The 27,583-nt window shown below is 42.7% G+C and overlaps 2 protein-coding genes across 3 annotated transcripts; one reads left to right on the forward strand and one right to left on the reverse strand.

The window, feature by feature from the left end:
* The first annotated feature begins 292 nt into the window (after nucleotides 1–292).
* Nucleotides 293–11,040, forward strand: GTPBP6 (GTP binding protein 6 (putative)). Of its 2 annotated transcripts, none has more exons than XM_033147494.1 (10): nucleotides 293–695; nucleotides 1,250–1,387; nucleotides 2,108–2,178; nucleotides 3,307–3,437; nucleotides 4,570–4,640; nucleotides 6,064–6,222; nucleotides 7,124–7,332; nucleotides 8,130–8,278; nucleotides 9,615–9,767; nucleotides 10,416–11,040. In XM_033147494.1, exons 1-10 carry the CDS (start codon nucleotides 308–310, stop codon nucleotides 10,558–10,560), a joined length of 1,614 nt encoding a protein of 537 aa, XP_033003385.1. In that variant the 5' UTR covers nucleotides 293–307; the 3' UTR covers nucleotides 10,561–11,040. The 2 variants fall into 2 exon arrangements, with proteins under 2 accessions (XP_033003385.1, XP_033003386.1); XM_033147495.1 differs by having other exon boundaries at nucleotides 555–733.
* Nucleotides 11,041–11,693: 653 nt separating this feature from the next.
* Nucleotides 11,694–25,569, reverse strand: PLCXD1 (phosphatidylinositol specific phospholipase C X domain containing 1). The gene is made up of 7 exons (XM_033147496.1): nucleotides 25,402–25,569; nucleotides 20,878–21,025; nucleotides 20,098–20,234; nucleotides 19,703–19,831; nucleotides 14,397–14,552; nucleotides 12,921–13,104; nucleotides 11,694–12,168 (listed from the first exon to the last, which is right to left on the reverse strand). The coding sequence occupies exons 2-7, from the start codon at nucleotides 20,990–20,992 to the stop codon at nucleotides 11,933–11,935; spliced, it is 957 nt and encodes a 318-aa protein (XP_033003387.1). The 5' UTR covers nucleotides 20,993–21,025; nucleotides 25,402–25,569; the 3' UTR covers nucleotides 11,694–11,932.
* Between the last annotated feature and the right edge of the window lie 2,014 nt (nucleotides 25,570–27,583).

Genomic DNA, 27,583 nt, shown 5'->3' on the forward strand with positions numbered 1-27,583 from the left:
GAGCGGCCCGGCCCGCCCCAGCGTTCAATCACAGCAGCGGCAGGAGCCCCGCCCACAAAAGTCGCTCGAGGCGCCCGATCCCCCGGGAACCTCCCCGTCACGTGCCGCGACTTACCCAATAGGAACGAGATTTCCGCTTTGGAGCTCTCTTCCTTCAAGCCCCGCCCCTCTCATGGCAGCTGCTTCTGCTCCGGGTTGGTGGGCGGAGCTTGAGGGGGGCTGGGCTTTGAGCCCGGCTCTGTTCCAACCGGTGATACACCCGTGGGGCGTATTTTGGGGGACGGACCATCGCGACTGGGGGGACTTAATGGGTGTTACACACGCGCGCGCCATGGTCCTCGTGAGTCTTCGGTGGCGGCAGTTGCTGCAGAGGTTGCGTGTCGCTATTCCTCTCCCACCGGCTGGGCGTTTAGCGCCCGCTCCGGTCAGGTTTTGGCACGCCACTGGCGCCAGCTATCGGCTCCCGGAGTCTGGCCATGGGCCTGCTAAGGGAAGGAGGGGTTGGGACGGCAACCGGAGCAGCTGTGGAGCAGGGGGCGACGAGGAGGAAGAAGACGGGGAAGACGAGGACAGGCTGGACATAGATGAAGATCTACTGGAATCTAGCCTGCCCCCTCTCCCTCTTGACGCCCAGAAAGTGTTTATTGTCCATCCAGCTGTGAAATGGGGGCCAGGCAAGCCTCAGCTGACCACAGGTGTGATGCCAGGCGTCAGGCACAGCCACACAAGAAAGGTGGTGTGTCTGCAACGCAGATGCGCCCAGCTTGTCCTCCTATAGGCCTATGTTGTACTCGCACATGTAGTAATGGTGTTGGCACCAGGCATAGAAACCATCACAAGTCAGCTGCCTCTCAGCCTAACCTACCTCTCAGGGGATTAAATGAGGCGGGGGGGGGGGCATCCATGCACACCACCTTGAGCTCCATGGGGAAAAGTGAGGGGTATAGATGCAATTATTGTTAATAATGCTGTTACGGTGACATGCATTAAACTGAATTTTGGGTGACTTCTGCACGGGTTCACGGAACTTTGAGCACATGTGAAACTGACTTGGAACAGAAGCAGGCTGGTGTCTCCATCTCTAGACGTGACATTCCCTCTAGCTTGAAAGGGGTTAACATTCCAATATTTCATTTCGTAGATGTACTTTTCATTATAACTGTGTGTTTATGGATAAACAGGTGTTGAAAATGGATGTTATTATGAGACTAGAGCCTTATTTGTATCATTTTTCTCTCCCAACTGACAGCTGAACTACAACTAGCTGAGGCTGCTGCTCTCATAAACACCATACAGAACTGGACAGTTGTAGATAAAATCATCCTTTCTACAAAAGCTCCTGGCAAGAAATTTATCTTTGGCAAAGGGAATTTTCAGCTTCTGACTGGTAAGACAATACCTATATGAAGCTTTTTCCTTTTCCTTTAATGCTTCACATTGTCATTTTCATAAAACGAAACAAAACCCCATGGTATCTAACCATAAGATTTATATACTAATTTAAATGCTACATGTTCTAAATCAAGTTTGTTTTGTTTTGTTTTGTTTTTTGAATGGCTATAACTTTGAAATATATCACTATGACTGTTTCAGTGAAATGTTTAGGTTTGCTATAATAAATAGTAACAGTTGACTGTACATAATGGACTGGTTCAGGTCTAACTCTCTTTAACCTGCGGCTTATTAAACTCTGAGCAAGCTTTCTGCATGTGTACTACCCGCTTACACCTTCCCCTCATGCACCAACTATTGTACTTTTGTTGTTCTCTAATGCACCCAAATTGGGAAACAGATTAATATCCATATACATTAATCCAACATCAGATACTGGTAGTAGTTCAAGTATAATGCTATAATCTGGCTATGTGCAAGAGTTAGTCAGATGTTTTCTTAGCAAATGAGTGATGCTGAAACTCTTGCCTTACCTGAGGGTGTGAATTGTCCCTAGGAATGTGATTGATGAGTATTTGTAGGACACTGTGGAGGGAGTGGGCGCCTGCCCTGCCAATCCTTGAGGAATGCCTAAAATGCAGGGCTACTAGTTCACTTTTTTATTTAAAAAAAGTCACTATGTACAAAATTATGTATCTTAATACTTTTCTTTTAGATAAGATTAAAGGACTGTCAAACATATCATCTGTCTTTGTAAATGTTGAAAGGCTTTCTCCTCTAACAAAGGTAATCCAAAGTTTTATATCTAAGCTAACAAGTCTTCCTTCATGGTTCTGGAATATTTTTATTATATTGATATAGTGTGAATGTAGCTAAGAATCTGCATAAATCATTGATTTAGTAGTAGTCCAGAAGTCCAGTAGTTGAGAATTAACTCTGATTTTATTTGCTTGCTGTTGAACGGGCTAAGTAAACCTGCATAGGATTGGACTATGACAGAGTATGATGTTTGCTTCATGGCTAAACATCACTAAATTTTACCTAAATATGGGTCCATGCTGCCCTGTGTTATTGCCTTTTCATGCATCAGTTTGTAATATACACATGAAAAACTGGTCTGGGCATTCTTTTACTTGTACCTCAAATACTTCCTTGTGATGACATTTCCCCTCTGTAGCATAAATACAGACCACACAATGACACAATGTTGTAATGCAGTAGTTTACTCAATCCACTCCACTAGGTACCAGCTGCTGGTGGGAGCAGGGAAACTCACAATGCGATAGTGCCCGGTAATATGGTACATATTCACACATGCTATGCCAGAGAAGAGGAAACTCATCATAGGAGGTGACTTGGGTGTAGGTAAAACCATGTCTAGAAAGGCTTATGGAGTATAGAGCCTTCTTCAGAATATATTGCTTCTGTGTTGTCTAGCAAAGGACCAGGGATGCATAGACCTCACTCCCATGCTTTTGCATTAACAACATGACTGTGTGCTGATAGAAACTTTGCACATACAGTTGTATGCACAAAGGCTTCTATGTACTCCAGAAGCCTATGCAGTTGTTCCCAGGTCACATAGAAGCCTTTGCATGTTCAGCTGTATATGTGAAGGGTCTGTTGGTATGGATAGTTGTGTTGTTCACATGAAGTCTATGGGATGAGGCTACTTGGTCCATCCCCATTCCAGGAGTGACAACATCTATATCAGAGGGCTATAAATGTGCAGGAAATGAAGCACGAGGTTTCGCTTTTGCCTCTTTCAGTGGTGTGAGCTGTTCTGATAGGTTTTACAATCAAGTCCTTAAAGCCATTAGATTTTACAGCAGTACATTGTTAAAATTCTGCATTCTGCATTCCATCAAATTCACAAGCAATATAAAACCTTCAGTTTATTTTATCTTTTAAAAGAAAGAACTTGAAGAAGCCTGGCAAGTGAAGGTCTTTGACAGATACACAGTCGTCCTTCATATTTTCCGCTGCAATGCTCGAACAAAAGAGGCAAAGCTCCAGATAGCATTGGCTGAAATCCCACTTCTAAGGTACTTGAAGCAATGCACATTTCATGTTAGTATCTGAACAGAAAGCAGAACCGCTTTCAGATAATAACTTAAAATTGACTTGCCTGTTGTGTAATATACTGATAGTTGTAGTGAACTACATTACAAAGCTTAGATCAGTCTTTCCCAACCTGGTGCCCTCCGGATGTTTGGAGCTACAGTTCCCATCAGCTACAGCTACAACAGACCATGTTGGCTGAAGCTGATAGGAGTTGTAGTCTGAAATATCAATAGAACACCAAACTGGGGAAGCCTAGTTTGTTTGTTTGTTTTTATTTGAAAAAATTATAAAATATAACATGGCAGCTTACAACATATAAAAGCAGCTTTAGATCAAGTTAAGAAGTTTTCTAAAGCTATTTTGCAGTTACCTTTTTTGTTAAAAGACATATACATGAAAAAAATTATCACTGCAGTTTTCTATGAGTGGTTATTCAGCACTTCATCTCCTTTCAGGGCTGTGTATGTAGTTTTCAGAAGTTCTGATAGACCCTTAACATACTTTCTTATGTGTGAAAGCACCATCAGTTTAAAAGTCCAGCATAGTACAGTGGTGCCCCGCTAGACGAAAATAATTCATTCTACGAGTGTCTTCGTAGAGCAAACTTTTCGTCTAGCGAAGCGGCAATGGAACGCGGAGGTTTTCGCGCCAAAAAAAAAAACCGTCTTGCGAGGCAGCCCCATAGACTTTTTCGTCTTGCGGGACAGCCTTCCGCTAGCGAATGCCTTTCGTCTAGCGAGTTTTTCGTCTAGCGAGGCACCACTGTACCATGAAACAGATTTCTTTGCCAATGAAATTATTACTGTATGTTTAAACGATCAGAAAGAATCACAGATTGGCCCTGAACTTAACTAATGTTAATTATGTGTGAGGTTAGTCCTATGCCAACTTAGCTGGGAGCAGGTGCTGTCAAACTCAGTGGGGTTTAACTTCTGGCTAGGCATGTATAGGCTTGTGCTTTAGGTCTCATTAAAAGCAATGGTATTTACTTTAACTGCAACTAACTTCTTTCATTGGTTTCAACTAATTTTATCTGAGCTGCATCCATTGTAACTTAATTGTCAATAGACTTTTATGGCCGTTGAAAGGCATATTAATTTTTTTATCCCTCAGGACCAATGTAAGAAATGATGTCAATCGGTTGGATCAGCAGAGAGGTGGCTCAAGATACATTATGGGTTCAGGTAGGCTGCATTTATTGTAGAAATTAATAGTAAAAAAAAAACCCCATCACTATTGCAATCAAGGGCTTTGCTGCAAACACTGATTACCACCCAAAAGCAGTTTGTCTTTATGGAACTGTTCTTGTAATGATTCCTTTAGAACCATGCATATGAAACATGTTTGCTTAGACTTGGTTCTGTGGATTCTGCAGGAAAATCTGTGGCCTGGTTAGCACGTAATGCTAATCTAAACCATAGCTAAGCATGAATTACTGCTGCCTTGCTCTTCCTCTGATTCTGCTGTTGCCATGCTACCTGGAGATAAGCTATGGTTTGGTTTGGCGTTGCAGCCAAATCCAACTCATGGTTTGTCTCCCGACAAAGCATGAGCTAAAGCCAAGCTTTTTTTCTTGGCTTACCCGTGGCTCTTTGTTTACTATGACGTTGGGTTCAGACATAATGTCAAGCCAAAACCATGGCTTAGCTCCAGGTAGCAGGACAATAGCTGGGGGAATGATGCAGGAGTGACGTCTGCTCTGAATACCCACATACAATACTTGCCTACTCGTGATTTGGCTTAGCATTATGTGAAAACTGGAGTAAGAAGAGTCTGGCGTCCTTCTCACAGAAGGCATGCCTGTGCTAATATGTTTAAGTTTAAAGACTATTCTAGCTGCAGTAGGCAGGGGTGGCAGTCATGTTCAATGTTCTATACATCTAAGCAATACACTGGTACCTCAGGTTACAAACACCTCGGGTTACAAACACTTCAGGTTACAGACTCCACTAACCTGGAGGTAGTACTTTGGGTTAAGAACTTTGCCCCAGAATGAGAACAGAAATTGTGTGGCAGCCGTGGAAGACCCCATTAGCTAAAGTGGTACCTCAGGTTAAGAACAAACCTCCAGAACAAATTAAGTTCGTAACCAGAGGTACCACTGTAAACACACTTTTTATTGTGTTCCACCAACTGCTGAATCCTTCATATCCCTTCCAAAAATTTATTTTCATATATAGTGGTACCTTCGGTTGTGAACGGGATCCATTCCGGAGGTCTGGCCATATCCCGAAGTTTTCTCAACCTGAGAGACCACTTCTGCACATGCACGTAGGGCAGTAGACCGCTTCTGTGCATGCGTGAGCGGCGAAACATTCCCGGGTTTGCCGCTTTCGCAATCCAAAGTTTACATTACCAGAGGGGAACGTAACCCAAGGTTCCACTGTATATTAAAATTCTTTATTTTATATTATCATTACTGGTGGAAACTTACATTTTAACAAAAATGGTACATGACTTTTCAGCTTGTTTCCAGCTTTTATTTTTATTGTTGTGTGATTATTACTTTTTAAAAAATTAATTTTGCAAAGACTTCATCTTTGGTGTCACCCTTGTTTCCTTCATGTGTTCCAAATGGGTGATTTTTGCTTTGCTGCTGCTTTTCAGGTGAAACATTCATGGAAGTGCAACTTCGCCTCTTAAAAGAAAAGGAACAAAAAATTCGAAAAGCACTGGAGAGGCTTAGAAGAAAAAGGTGCTTACTCAGAAGTCAAAGAAGAAAGTGCGAGTTTCCTACTATTTCAGTAATGGGCTACACTAATTGTGGTAGGGAACAGCACCACAAATGCTTACGTTGCTAGTATTTAAGTACTTGCCGGAAATTCACACAAATGTGAAGAGAGCTTTGTGTAAGGAAGTTTTAATTTTTGGACTGTAACATGTATGCATGCCAATTCTTCCTGAGAAAACAAAGTGCTTTTTTGTTACTTAGTAGGGCCCCCCACACACATATCTAAAATCCTTGATAAATGATAGTGCCTACGCCTCTTTGCAAAGCTTTCACATTTTGCATTTGCCATGTGTGGAAGGGGATTCCTTAATACCCACCTGTGTTTATTGCGTAGTAGTATTTCAGAAAACAACTTACAGGGAGTACCAGATCAAGACAGGTGGAGCCTGATATGTAGGAGAAAAGGAATTGAAAACTGCCAAGATTTCAAGGACCACTAGAAAATAAGACAGAAGCAGGGAAAGTGCACTAAAGGGGAGGGGGAAATACAAGCTGTTTAGGACCTCAGGGTTTCCTGTTACTGGTGTCGAAACAACCCTCTCATCAATCACAGCTCTGATTTCTCTCCTTGGCTACAAATGCTGACAGGTGGAAGCAGCCAGGCTGGCTCATTTCACAGAAAGGTGCTGCACACTTAGCTCCATAGCTTTCTTTCAGGAGGGGAAGGGACTCAGAGCCTGGGACCCTCTACCAGTCACAAAAAGACTCACAGGCACACTTTCTTCTGGTCAAATGAAACCTGATGGGTCATGATCTCCTGAACACCTGTCCGTAACACACTTATGTGCACCGGCATGTAGATTATAAAATAATATTGAGATGGTGGCTGGTTTTGTGCTTCTATAAATGACCAGTCTCCATCCCATTAACTCCCCCCCCCTTCCTTTTATAATTGTGGCTGGTTCAGATTTTACTTCCTTCCTTGATTTCTGTTAGGTAAAACCACTCTTATCAAGGCCCTTACTGGGGATTCAGCACTGCAACCTCAAGATCAGCTCTTTGCAACATTGGACATTACAGCCCATGCTGGCCTCCTGCCATCACGCCTGACTGTCCTGTATGTTGACACGATTGGATTTCTGTCTCAGCTGCCCCATGACCTTGTGGAATCGTTTTCAGCTACATTAGAAGATGTAGCCTGCTCAGTAAGTACAGCCACCACCATTCAACAGACATGGAGCCTAAAAGCCAACAAACATATTTGGGAGAAATTACTCTTTAGGTGGGTGCAAATACTGGTCCCCTGGATACTAGCACTTGTTTCTGAGGAATTTATAGGCTTCTGTTTGACTTAACCTACAGGAAGACCTGAGGACTGCAACATACTGCGCTCAATTTGTATTGGACATTGTCAAAAGTGTGGACTTTAGATACTAAGTTTTTAATCTGTTTAGCAAAAACTCATACCTAAGGGGTGCAACTCACCCCGCCCCCGTAATATTTCTTACGTTGATTTCCAAAAACAACCTAAATATGCTGAACTTCTTGCTAACTTCAGTCTTCTTGGGACTTTCTCAGAAATAGGTTTATTTTAAGCCCTCATTTGTGTCAAATATCTTAAATAATACAGACTGATGCAAGAGTATTTGACTGAAAAAGAGCTTCACATGGGTGTGGTTTTGGTTCAGTTTTATCTGGTTGGAGGCATTTTTTCTCTGGTCTATTTTTCCTCTGTTGTTCCAGGGACTTCCACCTCTAGCCTTAGGAGAAGGCTGAATTGCTTAAGGTCTATAGTTAATGTTAATATATGCTAGAGATGAAAGCAATTTCTACTTCTTAGGAAAGTAAGCAGGCACTCTAGAAATTAGCCAAATAATACTTCACCTAGAGTTCAGTTTTGTACCTCATCAAATAGCAGTATGAAACACTATCCTCCTCTCTTACAGCTCTCTTTTAAAAGTCAAATAACACCTTTTGGGGCATGCATATTATTTGTTACTAGGATTTAATTGTACACGTGCGGGATGTCAGCCATCCAGAAAGCAGCCTCCAGAAGGAAAGCGTGCTATCAGTTCTCAGGAAACTTAATCTTCCCAGTCACCTACTGGAGTCAATTATTGAAGTTCACAATAAAGTGGATTTGATAAATAGGTAAGAGGTAACAGAATGTTATTGTCTGTATCACCCAGCTATCTCAGTTCTTAATTTGAGTATTGCAATGAGCTGCAATCTGCCAGATTCATTTTCTGCATCGCTGGCAAAACACCATGATCCTGTCAACCTGGACAAGAGCCAAAAGTCAGTGGGTGGAATCCCTGACACTCATGGAAGGGCTTTTGATCCATCAGACACCTCCACACTGGTCTGGAAAATCCTTCCACTCTCTGGAGGGGTATGTTAGGATGTTGGGGGGAGAAGCATAATACAGGAACGTTTCCAGCCTGTCTTCCGTCAGGCAGTTCCAAAGCAGAGACCCCGACATTTAATGACACATGCCTTAGCCTAGACACCAAACACATTCTTCCGATATCTTGCAGTCACAAAAGCAGAATGAGGCCAAGATATGTGCTACTAGCTACTTTTATTACTAACTACAAAGACAGAGTAAAAACATGTCCTCTCTCTGTGAGAGAAGTCCGAAGAACAAAAGACAGTAACAGGAAACCAGTTACAGTAACATCCGTTCTCCGTGATCCCAGCAGTCTATGCTGGAATGTAAAAACAGTCTTGTGACTGCACAGTGAGAGGATATAGAAACCTAACAGGGTAAAGGGGTTAGCAGAGGGCTTCTGCCGACTCAAAAGGCCTTCCATGAATGCAAGGCGGATGGTTGGATTCCACCCAGCATGTCCAAAAAATTAGACATTTTCTCTAACTCACAAGGTCAAATGACTGCTAGGGACTGGTTTATGAGTTTCTTCATTTATAAATGCTTCATGTCAATGAAATAAAAATAAACCACTTAATATTTACAACCCTCAAAAGTGCTCCTTGCTTTTAATGAGGCTCAGAAACATGCAGCACTTTGGGAATTGAAAAGTTGCACTTACAGAAGACCATAATGAAGAAAAAATTAATTTGTACTACATTTTTGGTGAAGACAGACGTGGCACCTGAGCTATGTGATTGGTTTAAGAGTGAAAGAACTTTGCATTTACTTCAGTATTTTTGATACTAGATAGTGGTAGGTACCAGAGTCAACCACATGCATGATCAAGTTTGATTTTATACCTGAATTTTACAATTCTTCTGATCCTGATACTCTTGAATTTCCCCCAAACAAAATTATCTTGGAGCTTAATTCCAGAATGTTCTTCTGGAATAAGGCCTCCTCAATTAGGAGGTTACATAGAATAGAATCAAAATATGAGCATCATCTTAATATGTCTGAAACATTCCTAGGCCCACAGCAACAAAACACACTGTGTATCAACTATATTGTTTCCTGCTGCCAAGACCTGACTTTCTGACCTCTGCTTTCTTTGAGGTATCATCCGGCTGAACCAGATGCAATGGCCGTTTCTGCTCTCCTTGGGCATGGTTTAGAAGAATTAAAAAAGGAAATAGACAGCAGAGTTCTGAAAGTAACTGGGAAAAACATTATGACAATTAAAATCGATCTATCTGGACCTCAGCTCAGGTAAGGCTACTTACTGGTTGCAGGATGTTGCAGAGCAAATTTGTATCGAGGATCTTTTTCATCAAACGCAGATGGCTAAAACTTTGCTGTGGCGAAAGACCTAAAAGCTATCTTTAAAAAAATAGCTTCATTTCCCTTGCCAAACCCACAGCTTGCCTGTTTTCTGCTGGTTCTGCTGTAACACTTAAAGCTGAAAGGGTTCCCTTCTTGGTGTGTTGGTTAGCTTTCTTGACCTTGAGTTTGGTGAAATATGCCATTGGGTGCCACCAGGCCAGTAACTTGTAATCATGCTGCTGCTACAGCTACAGAAAACATCACCAATGTTTCCCATTGACTGTCTAGACTGCAGTCACAGGACTGCTTTCTTTCAATGCAGAAGGGGGCTAAGGAGTTCTTATTCTTCATATTGGGTTAGGGAGTCCCCAGCTCTACCTTACCTCCTTCCTGAAGTATTTACGAGTATCGTGCAAAGTGAACTGCAATCCTGATTTGAAGCATTTGCTCAGACCAGGGAACTGCTTATTAATTTGAGCGTGCAAGGGTAGGAGTGAGTGCATAAGCACACAGTGTTCCTAATACTCCAGAGATTGGTTTTTGTCTGCATACAGCCAATGTCTGTAAGGCACTCACTGTTTTCTGCCTTTCTAGTTGGCTCTACAAAGAAGCAACAGTGCAAGATGTGGATGTTGTTCCTGAAGATGGTACAGCCAACGTGAAGGTGATCATAAACAATTCCACTTTGGGCAAATACAAAAGACTGTTTCCTCGATCAAGTTATTCCTCTTGCAATTAACAAGATACATTATCTTTGCAGAGAATCTCTGATTAATAGGTATTGCAGAGCTGTTAAACACACACACACAGGGGAGAGAGAGCACTTTGCTAGAATATAGACCTTCATCCTGTTTGCTTCAAATGGACCAGGAACTGTTTGCCTTGAATTGCTGAAGAAACATATTTGTGAAAATGTCATGAGACAGTTGCAACACTTTCCGTTTATGGGGAATTGCATAAAACCACCCATCCTTGGCAAGGTGACAGATCTATTCAGTTGCTTACATGCAGGGTTTATCAGTCAGAAAGCTAATTTTTAATCAAAGTGAATGTTGTTTTATCAGAAAAGTTGCCGTGATTTTCCAGACTGCTAATGCTGCTCTAACCTCTGTATTACAATTCCTGACACTTTGTTAAAAAGTACTTGCTTGTTTGGAGAAGAAAAGTCCCAAAGTTTTATATTACAGGCCTGGGCTCCCCTCCTTTAACAAAAATAAATATTTAAGGGGAAACTTGATTGTAGCTTTTTTTTTTCAATGTACACTTAGAACTGTTAACACTGATTAGTCAGCCTTTCTGCTGCTGTCCTTTCTTATACCCTTCATAGAAGTAGATTAGCTTTTTCTGTAACGCTGCTACATAGTGGTTGAAGTCTAGTGCTCTTATTTATTCAGTATGACTCCATAAGGTTTGCTTTTGGAATGAATATTCCCCTTCCTGTTGCCTACCGTGGTAAACCTGGTGCTCTAACTAAACATTTTGTTCCTAGTGGTCCCTAAACCATGAACTTCAATCACATTCCTTATCTTTGCATAAGTAAGCCTTGATGAATTTGGTAACCCTGCAGTGTTTTACAGACCTAGTGTAGCTGAGCACGCAATCCAGAGTCACTGTCTCACTTCGAGAACTTGATACATCTTGGGTTTTGAACCAAGGAGAAAAGCTGCGCTGTCATGATTACTTCTTTGTGCACACGTCTTTTAACAACTTTCAAGATGAGCCAATTCTTTAACTGTGGGATCCTGCATTCCTGATTTTGCATTTTTGTATCACCCTCATTCTCCCAGATCACAACAGCATAGAATGCTGCTCTGCCTGTGGTTGCTGTTGCCGGATACCTGTCCCAAACACTCAATGTTTCACAGTAATACCTGGTAGATTGTATATTGATATAGTGCAATTACTGCACTAAATGCTTCCCAGGAAAACTGGGTCTTTTCATAGAAATTCCCATGATTTTCATGGAGCCACCTTCAGTTTCTCCATATCCTAGCTGCAAGCAAAATCTTCAGAACATTCCTGTGAGGTAGGTGGGTTATTTATGGTTTGTTTCTTCTTCTTTTGAGGTAGCATGCTAGGAGTTAACCCAAGCATGCATCAAACCTGCAATGCTATTTTATAAGTTTTCTATTAAGGCCTATCACATTTTCCACAAAGTTATTTTTTCCTATGAAGTCTCCAGCAATTATGTTAATACAGTCTTTCTTGGATCCAGGACGCTGTTTTTTAATCCACTGATTTAGGAATGGAAGGGCAGGAAGAGTCATTTTCTTAACAGATCCACGTAGATGTGCGAGAATATAACCTAAATCTCCAGTGAGGTTGATTCCTGCAACAAATAATCCCGCTGTAGGGAAAAAAGAAAAAGGAGAATTGCTAGTTGAAATTCCTGTGATTTTATCCCCTTTTAGATATGTGTTTTCTGCAGCAGCATAGAGTGTCATTATTTATTTTAGCAAGGAAGAGCAGACTTGTTCCCTTTCTACCACTATGTTGGTTCTGCTGCATTCACAAACCACAGAGAGCAAGCCAGATATTACTTTTAAGTAATCTCTTGCCATTTATTTATCCATCTAGTAGACCACCCCATGGACCACTCATATCTGCGTAGTTCACAAAATTTAGACGATTGTTTTACTGTATCTGATGAAAAGCAAAACAAAACCCTCAATATAAAATCCACATAAAACCAACACAAGGAGCATAAAATCATTCTAAAAGGCTACCTAGATAAAAAAGAAGAGATTAGTTCCATGGACTAAAGCACAAAATTAAAAGGTATGGGGATGTGCCCTACAGTGGAAGGCATTCCACAGCTGAGTGCAGACTATGGCTCTTAACTCAGCAGTCAATCTTCACCTAGATTTTCATGTCAAGTACCAAAATTGGGCATCTAAGAGCAGAACTGACATGGATAAGCACACCTTGCTTCTCTAAGAGAAAATCAAGTTGCCTGTCCGCGAGCAATTCTGCTCAGTTGTAAGCTACCCTTTCTCCTGGACCCAAGCACTCCACCTCCTATCTGCAGAATTTGGATTCCAACTCCCATCAGCCCCAGCCACCTGGCCATTTGGGAAATCAAAATGCAGCAGCAATTACCTGGCCGACCATTCTGTTTCCTCATCTCCATGTAACGGATAAGCTCTGCCGCTGTTGTTTTATTTCCCCACCAGTAGGGAATCGCAGGCCACAACTCGCAGTGCTTTATCACTTGTTCTGGATCGTCGTAGGACACAATAACCTGGTAGCCAGAGGACCACATGCTCCGTAGGGTCGGAGTGACCTGAAAGATAAGGGAAGTCAACATACTGAATTCATGTTGCTCAATAGGAAGGATGAGCATCAAGTTCCAAGTCATACTTCCTATAGTTCCCTAATTGTATAGCAAAATATATGACAGTAAGACGGCTGCAAGACACTTTTGAGGATAAGGCCACTGAATTCACAGAGGCTCTCTTCCTCCACCCCCTTCCATGGACTATGTACTTTTAAGATAACTATTGCTAGTTTGATGTCCATCTGCTAGCTTAGGACTGGGGTCTATTCAAAAAACAAAAGACCTTTGTTCCTTTCCTACTTAAGTACTTTTTAAAAAAAAATCACAGCACAATTCACTACAAAGGAGCCAACTCCTAGGGACTGATTTCCCTTCAGCACCCTCCACCCCAATAAAATATTCAAAAATATCCAAAGTTAATGGGCATTGCTATATAAATAGTGCAAATGTGCTGCATTATGTGATCAATTATATAGGACAGGGCTTACCTGCCTCTTCCCCCCCCCCATATTTTATTCAAGTTGCCACCCCCGATTCATTATCCATACACCCATGTGGAACAGACTACAGAATTGTCTGTGGTACTGCCTGCAAGTAAATCCCATTGCTGTCAATGGAGCAACTATTCAGTGATACGTTTTACATTTGACCAGATACTGAACACCCACACCAAACCTCGGAAAAGCTTACTTCAGCCAGGAGAGGATTGATTCTCATTTTGGGAGGGTAGATTAGGCCAGTGTTTTACTCGTAGGCTCATTGAAATTAAGCCACGTGACGAAATTAGGTCCATTACTTTCATTGGGTCCGTGCAGGGTAAAACTTAACTACGTCAACATGTTGACATGCCGAAACATTTAACATCTTAGTAATGTCAGTAATAGCAAAGCATATTTTAATTTGTGCTATGGTTGAGCTCTGGAATATGTTTTCAAAAACAGGGCTGAGTCGTGGAAAAATGTTAGCAGACGAAGAGTTCCTTTCCATTTTAACCAGCTTCAGTCTGTATCCACCAATTGGATAGTGCGCCTCAAGTCTCAACACTTCTTTTTGCATTTTAAGAAATTAAACATTAAACTATTGCCATTGAATCACAGTGCATCTTTTGAAATCCTATTTACCAAAAAGGATGTGGGTATTCATATTAATATGTACAGAATCTTATTCAATTAGAGCATAGTTTGAGGATATGTACATGAGCAATCCTATTTATTTCAGTGTATCATCCTGAACAGGCCAGTGTGAATAAGGCTTCTACAATCTTGAAACTTCACAACCAAACATTCCAAACAACTTACATTTCTAGGACACAGTTTGCCACTGAAGATCTCCTTTGTGCAGGAGACCAAATGGCGGTGATGGTCCTCATCTAATCCATCAAAGTTTCTGAAAGCTAGAACGACAACCTCCCAGGGATGATTTCTCAACCATCGTAAAATATCCCACAGGACATCCTGTAAAAGCCAACACAAACAAGTAAACAAGTAAAATAAATAGCTGCTAAGTGCTACAGGAAACTGAAACGAACAGCAATCTGTAATTGATTAATTTGATTAATTTCGCAAGTGATACTAAGTTGCATACTACAGATACAGTGATGTTAATTGTGCAGGATTGGAATTTTTTTTTACACATTTCCTGTTTGACATATGTTAGCTAATACAAGCTGAGCATATTATCTACAGTATGCAGGGATGTGGGTGGCGCTGTCGTCTAAACTGCTGAGCCTCTTGGGCTTGCTGATCAGAAGGTCGGCAGTTCAAATCCACGTGACGGGGTGAGCTCCCGTTGCTCTGTCCCAGCTTCTGCCAACCTAGCAGTATGAAAGTATATGCCAGCACAAGTAGATAAATGGCGTTTCCATGCACTATGGCTTCTGCCACAGTGTCCCATTGCCCCAGAAGCAGTTTAGTCATGTTGGCCACATGACCCGGAAAGCTGTCTGTAGACAAGTGCTGGCTCCCTCGGCCTGAAAAGCAAGATGAGTGCCGCACCCGATAGTCACCTTTGACAGGACTTAACTGCCCAGGGGTCCTTTACCTTTACCTTGTCTACAGTAGAGACAACTTAAAATAAAAACCCAGTTGATGTAATTGCAACTATAGAATAATTTGACTAAATTGTGGAATCCTGGAAATCTCAACTTTAATTTTCAAGTGTAAGTGGCAAGTAACCTGTCCTTATGACACAGCAGGGTACTTCTGCCCTGTTTGCATTACTGTCTTTCTGACAGGAAGAGCTGTTCAACAGTGGAACAGGCTGCCATGAGAGATGGTGGACTCTTCTTCCTTGGAGGTTTTTAAGCAGAGGTTGGATGGCCACATATATGTATGATTAAGTTGAAATTCCTGCACTGCAGGGGACTGGACTAGATGATCCTCGGAGTCTCTTTCAACTCTACAATTCTGTGATTCTGTGACTATAGCACGTACGCCACCGCTTTTCTTTTGCATATGCCAAAAAACCCCAAACAAACCAAAACAGAAGAGGTATCCTAGCTCAGAAAGCCTTTTGGTTTAAAAGGCTCATATTAACATCTGTTGCATAGTCTCAAATCCTATTGACATCAAATCCATTTGTCACACATAACAGAGCAATCAGCTTAGGGGTGGGTTGCTCAATCATTATTTTCCAATAAATATGGCAGTTTATAATTAGGAAACTGAAATTACCACAGATCAAATACAATACAAAAAAAACTCCCAGAACATTCATCACATAGTAGGCAGAATTAATGGGCCATTTGATTTAATTTTTTAAAAGGGATCTGATTAATTAGGTACATATGGTGTGGTCCAAAGATTATTGACTGTACCCATCTACAGAGACTTCTTTTTCTCCAGCCTCACTGGGAAGGAAAGTGAGCCACAAAGACAGGAATCAATATGTTTCTCCACTTGCTTTTCCTTCCATGCTGGGTGGCACTTGACCAAAGTGAGCTACAGGATATTCTGGGGAGAGGTGTCAGGACCACATTGGGCAAGGCTGGAGGCTGCATGCTGTCCTCAAGTTGTGGTTTTCCCTCCTCTCCTCTAAAATGGAAGGGAAAGGCTGTATGCACCGGAATTCCTTTTCTGTCCATGTGATGCACTCCCTGGCTCATTAAAAAAAAGAAAAGAAAACACAGAGGAAGCCTGTGTGTGTACAGAAATCTCTATAAAGGCCAGTGCACCCAAATATCTAGCAAACACAACTGTCTAGTTCTCACTTAATGGTAAACCATGTTTTAGCACTACACACACCAGGAAGTAGCCAGAAGTCTTGGACCCACACATTCTTTGCTTTCCTTCTGGACAGCCAGGAGAAGGAATTTATTGCCACATAAAGCAAACTTGTTAGCTTCAGACACTGTGGCTTGAAGTTGGTTTGTTCTAAAACTGACCAGAGTTTGTTTTGAACCACAGTCTGCATATCTATTATTCTTGGAAATCTAGGTACACCAGGATCTCAGTTTTTTGAAAAACAATCTGTTCCAACCTCTTGGAAACTAGAAGGCCAATAAAAGAGAAGCAGAAGTGTGCTTTAATTCATGCTTTGCAAAGCCAGTCAGGCAATTCTGAGAAGCTGATTCATATTTTGAACACTTAGGGTTAGTAATGTTTGTCTGCTGTAATTGTTGCTTAGCCTGCTGTGGAATCCTAATAATCTTCAAATTGCTATGTTATACCTGAGTCAACATGGTCATTGCTGAATCTTTAGTAAGTCTAAGTTTTGGGTCTTGTTGAAATGGTGGACTCCTAAGAAAAAAAAGCTTTTTGAGAGCTGCACTTTCTAGCTATAACACATTTGGGTTAGATCCAGACTGGGTTAGCTTCATTTAGCTATCAAGTTAGCTTTTCCTTAACTTAAATCCCATATATAACTTAAATCCCATTCAGTGGGAGCTAAGCAAAAGTAACTTAGTCTGGATCTATCCCTATGATATTTATAAAACAGTGTAGCAGTAGCCAATATTCTAGTCAACTGCATCGTCACAACTATCAACATTCCTGCAAATTAATTGCAACAGCCCCAATCCAGAAAAAAGAGAAATGCACAATCAAGATCGAAAGCAATGGGGCAGGTTTGTAGATTTTAATGGAAATAAAGCACAGATGGTTTCTTCCAAACAGGGCCATTACCACATAATCAGGGGATTGAATCTATCTCAGCACCTACTCCTGTCCTATTATCACAGTACCATTGAGAGTGTCTTAACCTATAGTATACTATCGTGGTATGGGAGCAGCTCTGTAACGGATAAAAAAGCTTTACAGAGAATAATTAAAATTGCCCAGAATGTTATTGGGCTCCAACTACCAACCCTGGACGAGATCTTCACGTCTCGCTGTTTGAAGAAGTCACACAACATCCTGAGAGATCCCACCCATCCTGCTCACAACCTTTTTGAACTGTTGCCTTCGAGCAGAAGATACAGGATAATGAAAACTCGAACCACACGCCTTCTGAATAGTTTCTATCCAAGAGCTTTGATTGCACTTAATAATGATCTCAGGGTCAGTAGTAAGTAATAGTAAGCAGTGAGTAGTAAGGAATGAGACAGGCTTTTAGGTTATGCTATGCTTTTAATAGGTTATGTTATACTCTGGATTATGTTATGTTTTAATAGATTATGTTTTAATAAGGATGAGAGTGTTGGAGATATGTGCAAATGTGTATGGTAAATCCGGTCTTTGGGTGTTTGATTTTCGTTCTTGTGTATACTGTGTATATACGGACAATGACAATAAATAAATCTATCTATCTATCTATAATGAATACAAAATACCCAAGCTGAATATTGATGGCTCTCTGACTTTAACATGTATTCAGTCCTCAAGGCCACACTGGGCTCCTTTGGGAGGAAGGGATGGATATAAATTTAATAAAGAATCGTAATCATGCATGTTGTTTTAAACTTTCATATTGTGGTAAAGTCATCAAGGATCTTGGATTTTCCTAGACCAGCTCAACTGAACAGGATCCATGTAAAACACAGATGTACTTAAGCAGCACCCTTTGCATTCCAACAGGACGTATGCAGAAGAACGTCCAAATAAGTCCTTAGTTCTATATTTCCACACTACAGACTTGAAGGAGCGTCTCCTTGAACTCTGACACTAAAGATCATTTGATGCAAAACAAAAAAAAGGGGGGGGGGGTTAACATCTTTTTCAGGCCACAATGGCATTCACTAACTTCCATTCCAATACAGATCCATTGCACTCTGTAATGAAAATCATGGCATCAGTGACCATGATCTGGACTGTAGGAAGGTAGCGTATTCTCTGCACGCACAAACAGACCCTGGTCTGTAGTGAGCCAGCGCCCATACCAAGACCTGGGAGCAGAGGCGTCGCTGGGGAGGGGCGGTGGGGGCGGTACACCCCCAGTGACAGGGTGAGCAGCGGCGGGTGGGGGTGTCAAGCGGCGGCCCCTCCCGCCACTCCCACGCGCCGCCGCTCCCTCCATCACCCCGGGAGCAGCAGCACACGGATGGGGTGCTTCTGCCGTTTTTTTTTCGGCGGGGGGGGAGGCGACCAGCGAGGGGGGTTGTCACGCTTGCCACCCCCTCCTCGCTGGTCACCACCCCCGCCGAAAAAAACCGCGGGGGGGGGCGGGGAAAGCCTGGAAAGTAAGCAGAGCAGGCGCGTTTAAGCGCCGCTCTGCTTCTTTTTCCGCTTTCCGCCGCTTTTTTCGGCGGGGGGGCCGACCAGCGAGGTGGGGGTCACCCTTGTCACCCCCTCCTCGCTGGTCACCACCCCCCCGCCGAAAAAAAGCCTCGGGAAGGGGGAAATCCCCCCTTTCTGTATACACGTGCGTCGTGACGTCATGATGACGTCACGGCGCGCGCGTTGTGCCCCTCCCCCAGGGGGTGCCTCTGCGCTGCCGCCGCCCCCAGCAGCGCAGAGGCTAGCGACGCCACTGCCTGGGAGCACATAAGTGAAGTTTCTGATTCACCTGGTACAGATGTGGTGCTTTTTCTGTCCAACAGGACATGGTACAGCCATGGCAACCATGCACATGTATACATGCACACAGTATGCAACTGGTTTAGTTGGCCAGACCAACTAGTCCTGCTTAGTATGCATGGGATGTCTAGTTGCAGCACTGTTTGCAAGATCATAGGGGTCAGTACTGGCTGCAGAATCAGGCAAGTTACCTGGCACCTGCCTGATCCAGTACACAGCCCGATAGTTCCAAAAGCCAATTGTAAATCTGATTGGAATTCCCCTTCCTCAAATGGGATCCGCCCCCCACAAGGCTGATACAGATGAGACGTTGAGGCATACATGCAGCTTTTTCACCTGCACCAGGAAGGGGCTGGCGCATGCCCCATATTACTTAAATAGTAGTTAGATCCGAGCTGGGGACCCTGCAGCCCTCCAAACATTGGGCTACAGCTTCCATCATCCCTGGCCAATGGATGAGTCTGATGAGAGTTGGGAGTACAACATCTAGGGGAGTTAGATCATTATAAGTAACTAAGTTGTCTTAAATTCTTTTTAAAATTGTGATGTTGTGTTTTAAGTCCTCCCTGGGACCTTAGGGTGAAAGGCAGGCAATAAATCCCATGATAATATGAAATAATAAATACTTCAGTGCTATGAAAGCAAAACTGTACCTCTACAACCGCTGTTGTGTACAGCATATGAACAAAGTGCAATTTCATGGAAGGTTCATCAGGCTTGTGAGCAATCCTCAGATCAAAATACCTTATTCCAGCATCCAGTTGCTCTGACAGAGTCAGCACCTGTGAAGTTAAAAACAAAGTGCAAACAAGAAAAATATTGAATTGTCTCAGTAGCACACTTTTTTTTTCTTTAGACAAAAAAATGGTATTCAGAAGACAGTGGATTGTGCTGTTAAGTTGCTTAGCAAAAACCTCAACATTTTTAATACGCCAGGCACTTTTATTCTATTTCTCCTTGCAGTAGCTGTGTAGGATGATACATCTAGTATGGCCAAGCAAGCTTCAGTAAAAAGACATTGGAACCAGAAAGTTTGAGAACTGCTTACCTGTGTTATAGACCACCTCAAAATAATTGGGTGTACTATGCTGTGCATATGCTTGTCCATAAACTGCAGCAACTTGGATTCATTTATGCTCACTTTCGAGTCCTTATCCAAGCAGTAAGTCATAGTATCATGACTTCCTATTGGAATAAACACGTAAAGTCAATCTACTTCCAATCATTTGACAAATCTTACTCTCTGCACAAAACTTCATCTCTAAAACCATGTGGCTTTACACACAATTCCCACCCTAAGCACATGATTGCAAAAAGATCTATCAGTGGGGAAAAGCGGGTATCAAATCCCAGCCCAGCGCAAACCCTTTCATCAAGTTTCTTAGAGGCTGAGAGACTGGGTTGAAAAGCAAGATCCATGTGGTGTCTGATTCTCAGCCATCATGCAACCACCCAAGGTTGTTGTTTCTGGAGGGCTGGCAGAAAAGGAAAACCATTCCTTGCTAGTGCTTTTCCCCCAGCAAGAAGCTTTAAGTTAGGATTTCCTAACCACCCTTTTGATACAATTTGGGCAAACTACACATACCCCAACATTATGGCTTACATCTATTAGATTTTGTCGATGACATCCGGCGTTGGGCCTGCTCCTTGACTGAGTTGTCTGACACCAAAACATCAGTCAACATGACAGGAAGAAGCTCACTCCAGAAATTTCCAAAATGTGGTCTACACATGTTGATATTGCATTTGTGGGTGTGCACAGATGCTACAGACCATAGCCAATGCAAATCTAAGTGTAATAGGATACTGAAAAGCTGGTGATATTTACCTGGAAGTGACAAATTAGAGAGAGGAATGCCCCAGAGACATTCCGGCAAATTAGACATCCATTGGCCGCCATCACTGTATAAGCAAACAGATTTCTTTTTTGAATGTCCCTTCATTTTCCCCTTTTGCGTGATGTTCTATAAAAGAAGCTGAACAAAATTAGAAGTTAACTCTGCTCCGTTGGTACGACCTTCTCATTGCACAGTACAGCTGTGGAACTGATTAAATTCTAACACTAAATTCAGGAATTATAGGTGCCTTGCACCCACAAACTAATAACAATACTCTAAGATAAGAATGTAAGAAGGACTGTGCTGAATCAGAGCAAATGCTAATTTAGTCAAACTCTGCAATTGTAGAGTTGGAAGGGACCACAAATGTCATCTAGTCCAATCCCCTGCAATGCAGGAATCTTTCACCTAACATGGGGCTTGAACCCATGACCCTGAGATTAAGAATCTCATGCTCTACCGACTGAGCTATCCCTCGGATAATTGCCATCTAAAATATCTGGAGAGCACTAATGTACTAGACAAAAAATCACACATCAAGTCTTTGTTCCACCATTCGTACCCGTCTTAATCTGCCCTCCAAGGCAGCCATTTACACTGCAGTAGCCTAAGGGCTGTGACAATGGTTGGAATGATATGCAACAGAACAATTCATTGCCTCCTTTTTTTGAGGGCAAATAGGGCAGAACTGGGTAACTGACCTACAGGCACCAGGTCAATTCACCCGTGAGTAGCACTAGTCACCATATTCATCACTGCTCCTAAAGCATATGCATGGGATTAAAACAACCCACCTAAAAGAGGCCTATACCCAATAACAGATTCAGACAATTGGGTTCTTTCCTTAATGTGATGACTTTTATAGCTGCCTTTGGAATCTAATGGTACTGGAAAGGATCTAACAAATGATAGTGTCCTAAAGTCAGAGTGCATTTGAAAATTTATAAGCCAGGGGTCAGCAAACTTTTTCAGCAGGGGGCCTGTCCACTGTCCCTCAGACCATGTGGGGGGCTGGACTATATTTTGGAAAAAAAAATATAAACGAATTCCTATGCCCCACAAATAACCCAGAGATACATTTTAAATAAAAGCACACATTCTACTCATGTAAAAACACCAGGCAGGCCCCACAAATAACCCAGAGATGCATTTTAAATAAAAAGACACATTCTACTCATGTAAAAACACGCTGATTCCCAGACCTTCCGCAGGATGGATTTAGAAGGCGACTGGGCCACATCCGGCCCCTGGGCCTAAGTTTGTGGGCCCCTGCTATAAGCATTATGTTGTCCACTACTTCAAAGACCCATTTAGATGACCTGGTTATGTTTGAGTCCCAGTACCTAGATATTGCAAAAGTCGGGGTAGATGGGGAATATGGTTGTCTGAATTCATCTTTATTATTATTATTATTCACTTTGCAGATAAACCAATCAAATTACCGGTACCTTTTCCTGTCCTGAAAGTGCGTATCAGTGATTTTGGATATACTTTCCAAAGAACTGTAAAATCAGTTTTCAGGAATGTGTGTTAAAAGGCATCTACAGGTACACTTCTTTTTTTACCATGTCTAAAATCCCAACCATTTACACAGGTAACTAGGAAGAACAGTCTGCCATACACAAACCAAGATCAACAGTGCAATTCTTTGCATGCTTACTCAGAAGTAAGGTCCACTGTGCTCAACAGACTCTCAGACAAATTGATATAGGATTGCAATCAAAATAATGTGAAATGGCCGAAGGGGTGCGGTGGAGAGAAGAATCTTGGTCCAATGCCAAAACACATTTTCAGTAAGTCATTCACGTTTGATATGCTAGAAAATAATATTGATAAAATAGATAGTCCATACCAGTGTTTCCCAACTTTAGGGCTCCAGCTGTTTCCAGACTACCGGTACTGTTCCCATCATCCCTGACCACTGGTCTTGCTAGCTAGGGATGATGGGAGTTGTAGTCCAAAAGCAGCTGGAGATCCAAGGTTTGGAAACACTGGTCTATACCCATCTCAAATCTGTCAATCTATTTTACTACATGAACTGCAAAAGATGCAGTATATCAAAAGCTGGAGTCAGGAATAGGTCAGCAATAAAACAACAACAACACCAGTGTCACTGAAGTTAACTCTTTATTCAAAGAAACCAAAACAGTGCAGACCTAGTGGTCACAGCAATCCTTCCCAGTAGGTCTTGCCCCAATGAGGCAGTTGTAAGAGCCTTCCCACCACTCTCTAAGGCTCTTCCCCGTTCCTTCCCCAGCAGACTGAGGCTTCATAACCTTGTCTCTCATTGCTCGACCCTCTTCATTTCTCTGTGTGTTCTGTGAGACGGGGGGTGGGGGAGTTGGTTGCAACAGAAGAGGGAGACCCCCTGAATTCTTCAGCAGTCTGCCTCATCTTCGTCTCCTGGCCCTTCTCATCTCTTGTGTCTGGGCTGCCCTCTGCCACAGCCTCTCCCAGCTCACTAAACCCTGTTGCCTCTTCAGATTCCAACAACTCCTCCTACCAGTCTGCTCGCTCTTCTCCCTCTGACCCCTCACCCGTCGTCCCACTACCAGTCCCCTGGCCTCTGAGACTTCTTCCCCTGGGGTTTCCCTTGAGGGTTCCCCAGCTGCTGCCCCCCAACACTCCTCTGCATCCAGCCAATCCATGATATAGTACAACAAAATCCCAACATAACAACAGATGTCATTTGGGCAAAATTAATCCATGTACACTTTATTTGGTAAGAATTAGGAACATCAGGGAGCACAACACAGATTAGACTCTATACAAACACATCCTAATCTGCCCCATATATAGCAGCCAATATTGCCTGACCACAGGAGATCGTGACAGCCACAACCTGATTTATTTCCTACCGGGCTATTAACCTATTTTTTTTATAAAGTCCCTTCTGCCATTCCTTGTCTATTGTTTTCCTAAGTAGGTCAGTTGTTCCCACACATAAATTACCAATCAGTAATGCTAAAGCTTCCACAGCTCAGGAATAAACTCCTAAGGAACCTTATAAGCCATGTAAAAATGCATAATGATAATAATAATTATGATAATGATAATAATGTCAGAGCAAACCAACTTTCTCCCTAACAAAGAAAATATGTTAGAGGACCATTCATTTCATGGGCAGAATTCTCAACATCTCTGTTCTAGATCACCCATCTATTCAGGTGATCATTAGTAAAAGTATCTGCTAAACCAAACATGTGCCTGTTTAGTGGGGAGGTCCTCATGTGCAATAGCAACAGGTTCCTGATGTGTAAAGGAACCTCTAGCTTACGGTCATTATTGCGAGGAATTCCATGTGAGATGCTAACTCATATTCTAATGTGTTATATTTATACACCATACCTCAAGCTGTATGACTGTATCATAAAATTGCAAAATTACAGTGCATATGTTTGAGAGAAGATCTAACAGGTATGGGGAACCTGTGGCCCTCCAGGTATTATTGGACTTCACTTCCCATCATTCCTAACTGCTGGCCATGCTGGCTGGGGCTTGAGGGACAATTTTAGTTGGACATGGGAGTACAAAGGAAAAGATTTAATCTTCCCCTCCCTCTGCTCCTCTGTGCCTGCGAGTTAACAAAAAAAAGCCAGACATATTAAATATGCAACTGCATTTAATGGAACATGTATTCTGGACCTTTCTGTATTTGCCACGAAATATACAGTACATTCAACTCCACAAAGTATACATTCAACTCCACAATAATTTATTGGATTTGCAATCCAATAAATGTACTTATATGATACACATTGCCTCATTTATTCATATTTCGGTCTGATATTTCACATTTCGGTGAAGTATGAACCATCCCTAAGCTTTTCTTGGAATTTGTGGGTGCCGCTTGTTTTGAACACATCAGCAATCCGTAAAACGCAAAGACAAAAGTCCACAATTTCACAGTGCCCGTCTTGCGCTTCTTTTTAGAGTTCAGCAACCCAACTCTGATGAACTGAAAGGCTCACAGGTGGGCAGATTGGGGCGTGTTTCAGACCCAATACAAAATTTCATTTAAAGTTTCTTATTCAATGCATTTGTAGATCGTCTCCTCCCTCACCACCACCGACACCTGGGAAGTTATTTTGCGTAAAGTATTTCAACGGGGCATTGGTATTGTCTGTAAATAATACAAGTTCTCTCTCTCTCTCTCTCTCTCTCTCTCTCTCTCTCTCTCACACACACACACACACACACACAGCACCTAGAACGTTATGCTACTAAAAACTGAATGGGAAAGTATTTATGTAACAACGGGGACGTATGTTTATCAGTTAGACTTTATTACTGCTGTGGTGCCACACAGTTAAAAAACCGGTTGCTTAGAGACGCGGGACATGCCCTACAGTCAGCTGTGGGAAAATATTTAGGCTGCAGTCGTAGTCACGCTTTCGAGAGTAAACAGGCTGCACAGGATTGCATCGTTAGTCGCGCGCAAAGCGGAGACGGGAGGCATGCATCAAATATTTTTTATTTTAAAAAAAGGAAAGAAAGAAAAACTCTTAACTTACCTGAGGGAGAATTAGCCACGCCGACAGAAGCATCCCGTTCCAGGAAACATTCTTCAAAACCGCCCTGTCACGTGTCACATTCGGCATTCCACAGCACGCAATTCCACAGCGTTGGGGTCGCAGCTGCCCGTTCCCAGCAGCAGCAGCAGCAGAGCCTCGCTTCGCCTCCTCTCCCTATCCAGGTCCGCTCAGATTCTGGACCCAAAAGCCGCCGCACCGGGAAATGAAAACAAACACACGCTGGCCTCGATTTGCATGCAAGCCCCGGGATTGGTCCTTGTCGCCAACGCCCCGCCTCTTGCGTGTGGTGAGGGGGGGGCAGCCGAATTTGGGGCGGGACGAGGAGCAGCAAAATCTGAAACTGCCAAATCAGGGCTTTGTTATGAAAGTGCAGAAGGAGAATTGCGGGTGTCCGAGAGGCAGAGGGAGCGCCGAGCGACCCTGTGCACACTCCCTTGCAAGGCTTACTCGCGAGTAAATATAGATCGAGCTGCACACACTCCACGCGTAATTGAATACAGTAAACATGCGTCGGAGGTGCGGGACTGGTTCAAGCTTTATCAGATAACGTGAACAGATTTACTCACCAGTAGAGTATGCCAACCTACACCTTGGCATCTGGTGGCTTGGTTCAGCAGCTGAATCACAGCCTATGTCTAAATGAAAACCAGGACTCTCATGATTTTAGGACAAGGCTCATGATGCTGGCTGTCATTAATGGCCGTGGAAAAAGATCAGTGCTAAAAAAATCAGATTAGCCACGCTGAGAATCACACTACTGTAGTTTGTTCATTGTTGTTGTTGTTTAGTTGTGTCCGACTCTTCGTGGACCCCATGGACCAGAACACACCAGGCAGTCTTCCACTGTCTCCCGCAGTTTGGTCAAACTCATGTTAATAGCTTTGAGAACACTGTCCAACCATCTCATCCTCTGTCATCCCCTTCTCCTTGTGCCCTCCATCTTTCCCAACATCAGGGTATTTTCCAGGGAGTCTTCTGTTCTCATGAGGTGGCCAAAGTCATGTAATTAATAACTGGCCTTTGAGAGCAGGTGATTGTGAAGAGTGGTTTCTAAGAAGTGACCTAATTCTTGTTGTTCATTCCTGGCTTCCTCAGTCAACTTAAGGTTTCCGGACTGACATCCGTTTTAAGCCTCGGTGGTTATAGGAAGCTATTAAATAACAGGAATGGCAGGAAACTAATGTGGAAGCTACTAGCTAGTGGGTACTGATTAAGACAATGAGCTATGGAGTCCTTGCCTGTGAGTCATCCAAATAAGCATGTGGCAGCACTGCCTCAGCATCTCCTAAGACGACTCAGATGAAGGAATTGAGGGGATGCTCATCAAATTTGCAGATGACACCAAACAGAGGGGTAGCTAATGCCATAGAAGACAGGACTGGGATTCAATACAAACTTAACAGGTTGGAGAACTGGGCCAAAACTAACAAAAGGAATTTCAGTAGGGACAAATGAGAGTTTCTATACTTAGGCAAATATAAGATAGGGGGCATCTGGCTTGCCGGTAGTACATATGAAAAATATCTTAGTAGACTACAAGCTTAACATGAGGCAACGGTGTGATGCAGCAGCGAAAAAATGTAATGCTATTCTAGGCCACATCAACAGTAGCATCTCAACCAAGGGAATTCATAGTACCACTCTGTTCTGCCTTGGTCAGATCACACCTGGAGTACTGTCCAGTTCTGGGCACCACAATTTAAGAAAGGTATTAACAAGCTGGGATGTGTGCAGAAGAGGCCAACCAAAATGATCAAAGTTCTGGAAACTAGCCTTGTGAGGAATTGTTGAGGGAGTTTAGTCTGAAAAAGAGGAGAGGAGATATGATAGCCATCTTCAAATATCTCAAGGACCGTAATATGGAAGAGGGAACAAGCGTGTTTTCTCTTGCCCCAGAGGGTGGTAGGACTCGAACCAATGACTTCAAATTACAGGAAAGGGGATTCTGGCAGAATATCAGGAAGAATGTTGTGCCAGTTAGAGCTGTTCGACCGTGAAACGGACTCTCTCAGAAGGTGGTGGGCTCTCCTTCCTTGAAGGTTTTAAAGTAGAGGTTGGATAGCCATCTGTCATGGATGCTTTCTTTAGATGCCTAAATTGCAGGAGGTTGGACTAGGTGACCCCTGGGGTTCCTTCCAACTTTACAATTCTGATTCTATAA

The sequence above is a fragment of the Lacerta agilis genome, chromosome 4 (genome assembly GCF_009819535.1).
Source record: "Lacerta agilis isolate rLacAgi1 chromosome 4, rLacAgi1.pri, whole genome shotgun sequence".
Taxonomy (NCBI): Eukaryota; Metazoa; Chordata; class Lepidosauria; order Squamata; family Lacertidae; genus Lacerta; species Lacerta agilis.

Excerpts from the sequence above, each read along its gene's own strand:
- GTPBP6 (XM_033147494.1), top strand. The coding sequence starts at position 308 with ATGGGTGTTACACACGCGCGCGCCATGGTCCTCGTGAGTCTTCGGTGG. Across the intron at positions 1,388-2,107 it reads GAATTTTCAGCTTCTGACTG|ATAAGATTAAAGGACTGTCA; the intron begins GTAAGACAATAC and ends CTTTTCTTTTAG. Across the intron at positions 6,223-7,123 it reads AATGGGCTACACTAATTGTG|GTAAAACCACTCTTATCAAG; the intron begins GTAGGGAACAGC and ends GATTTCTGTTAG.
- PLCXD1 (XM_033147496.1), bottom strand. The coding sequence starts at position 20,992 with ATGAAGGGACATTCAAAAAAGAAATCTGTTTGCTTATACAGTGATGGC. Across the intron at positions 20,235-20,877 it reads CTCTAATTTGTCACTTCCAG|GAAGTCATGATACTATGACT; the intron begins GTAAATATCACC and ends TTATTCCAATAG. Across the intron at positions 14,553-19,702 it reads ACACAACAGCGGTTGTAGAG|GATGTCCTGTGGGATATTTT; the intron begins GTACAGTTTTGC and ends TGGCTTTTACAG.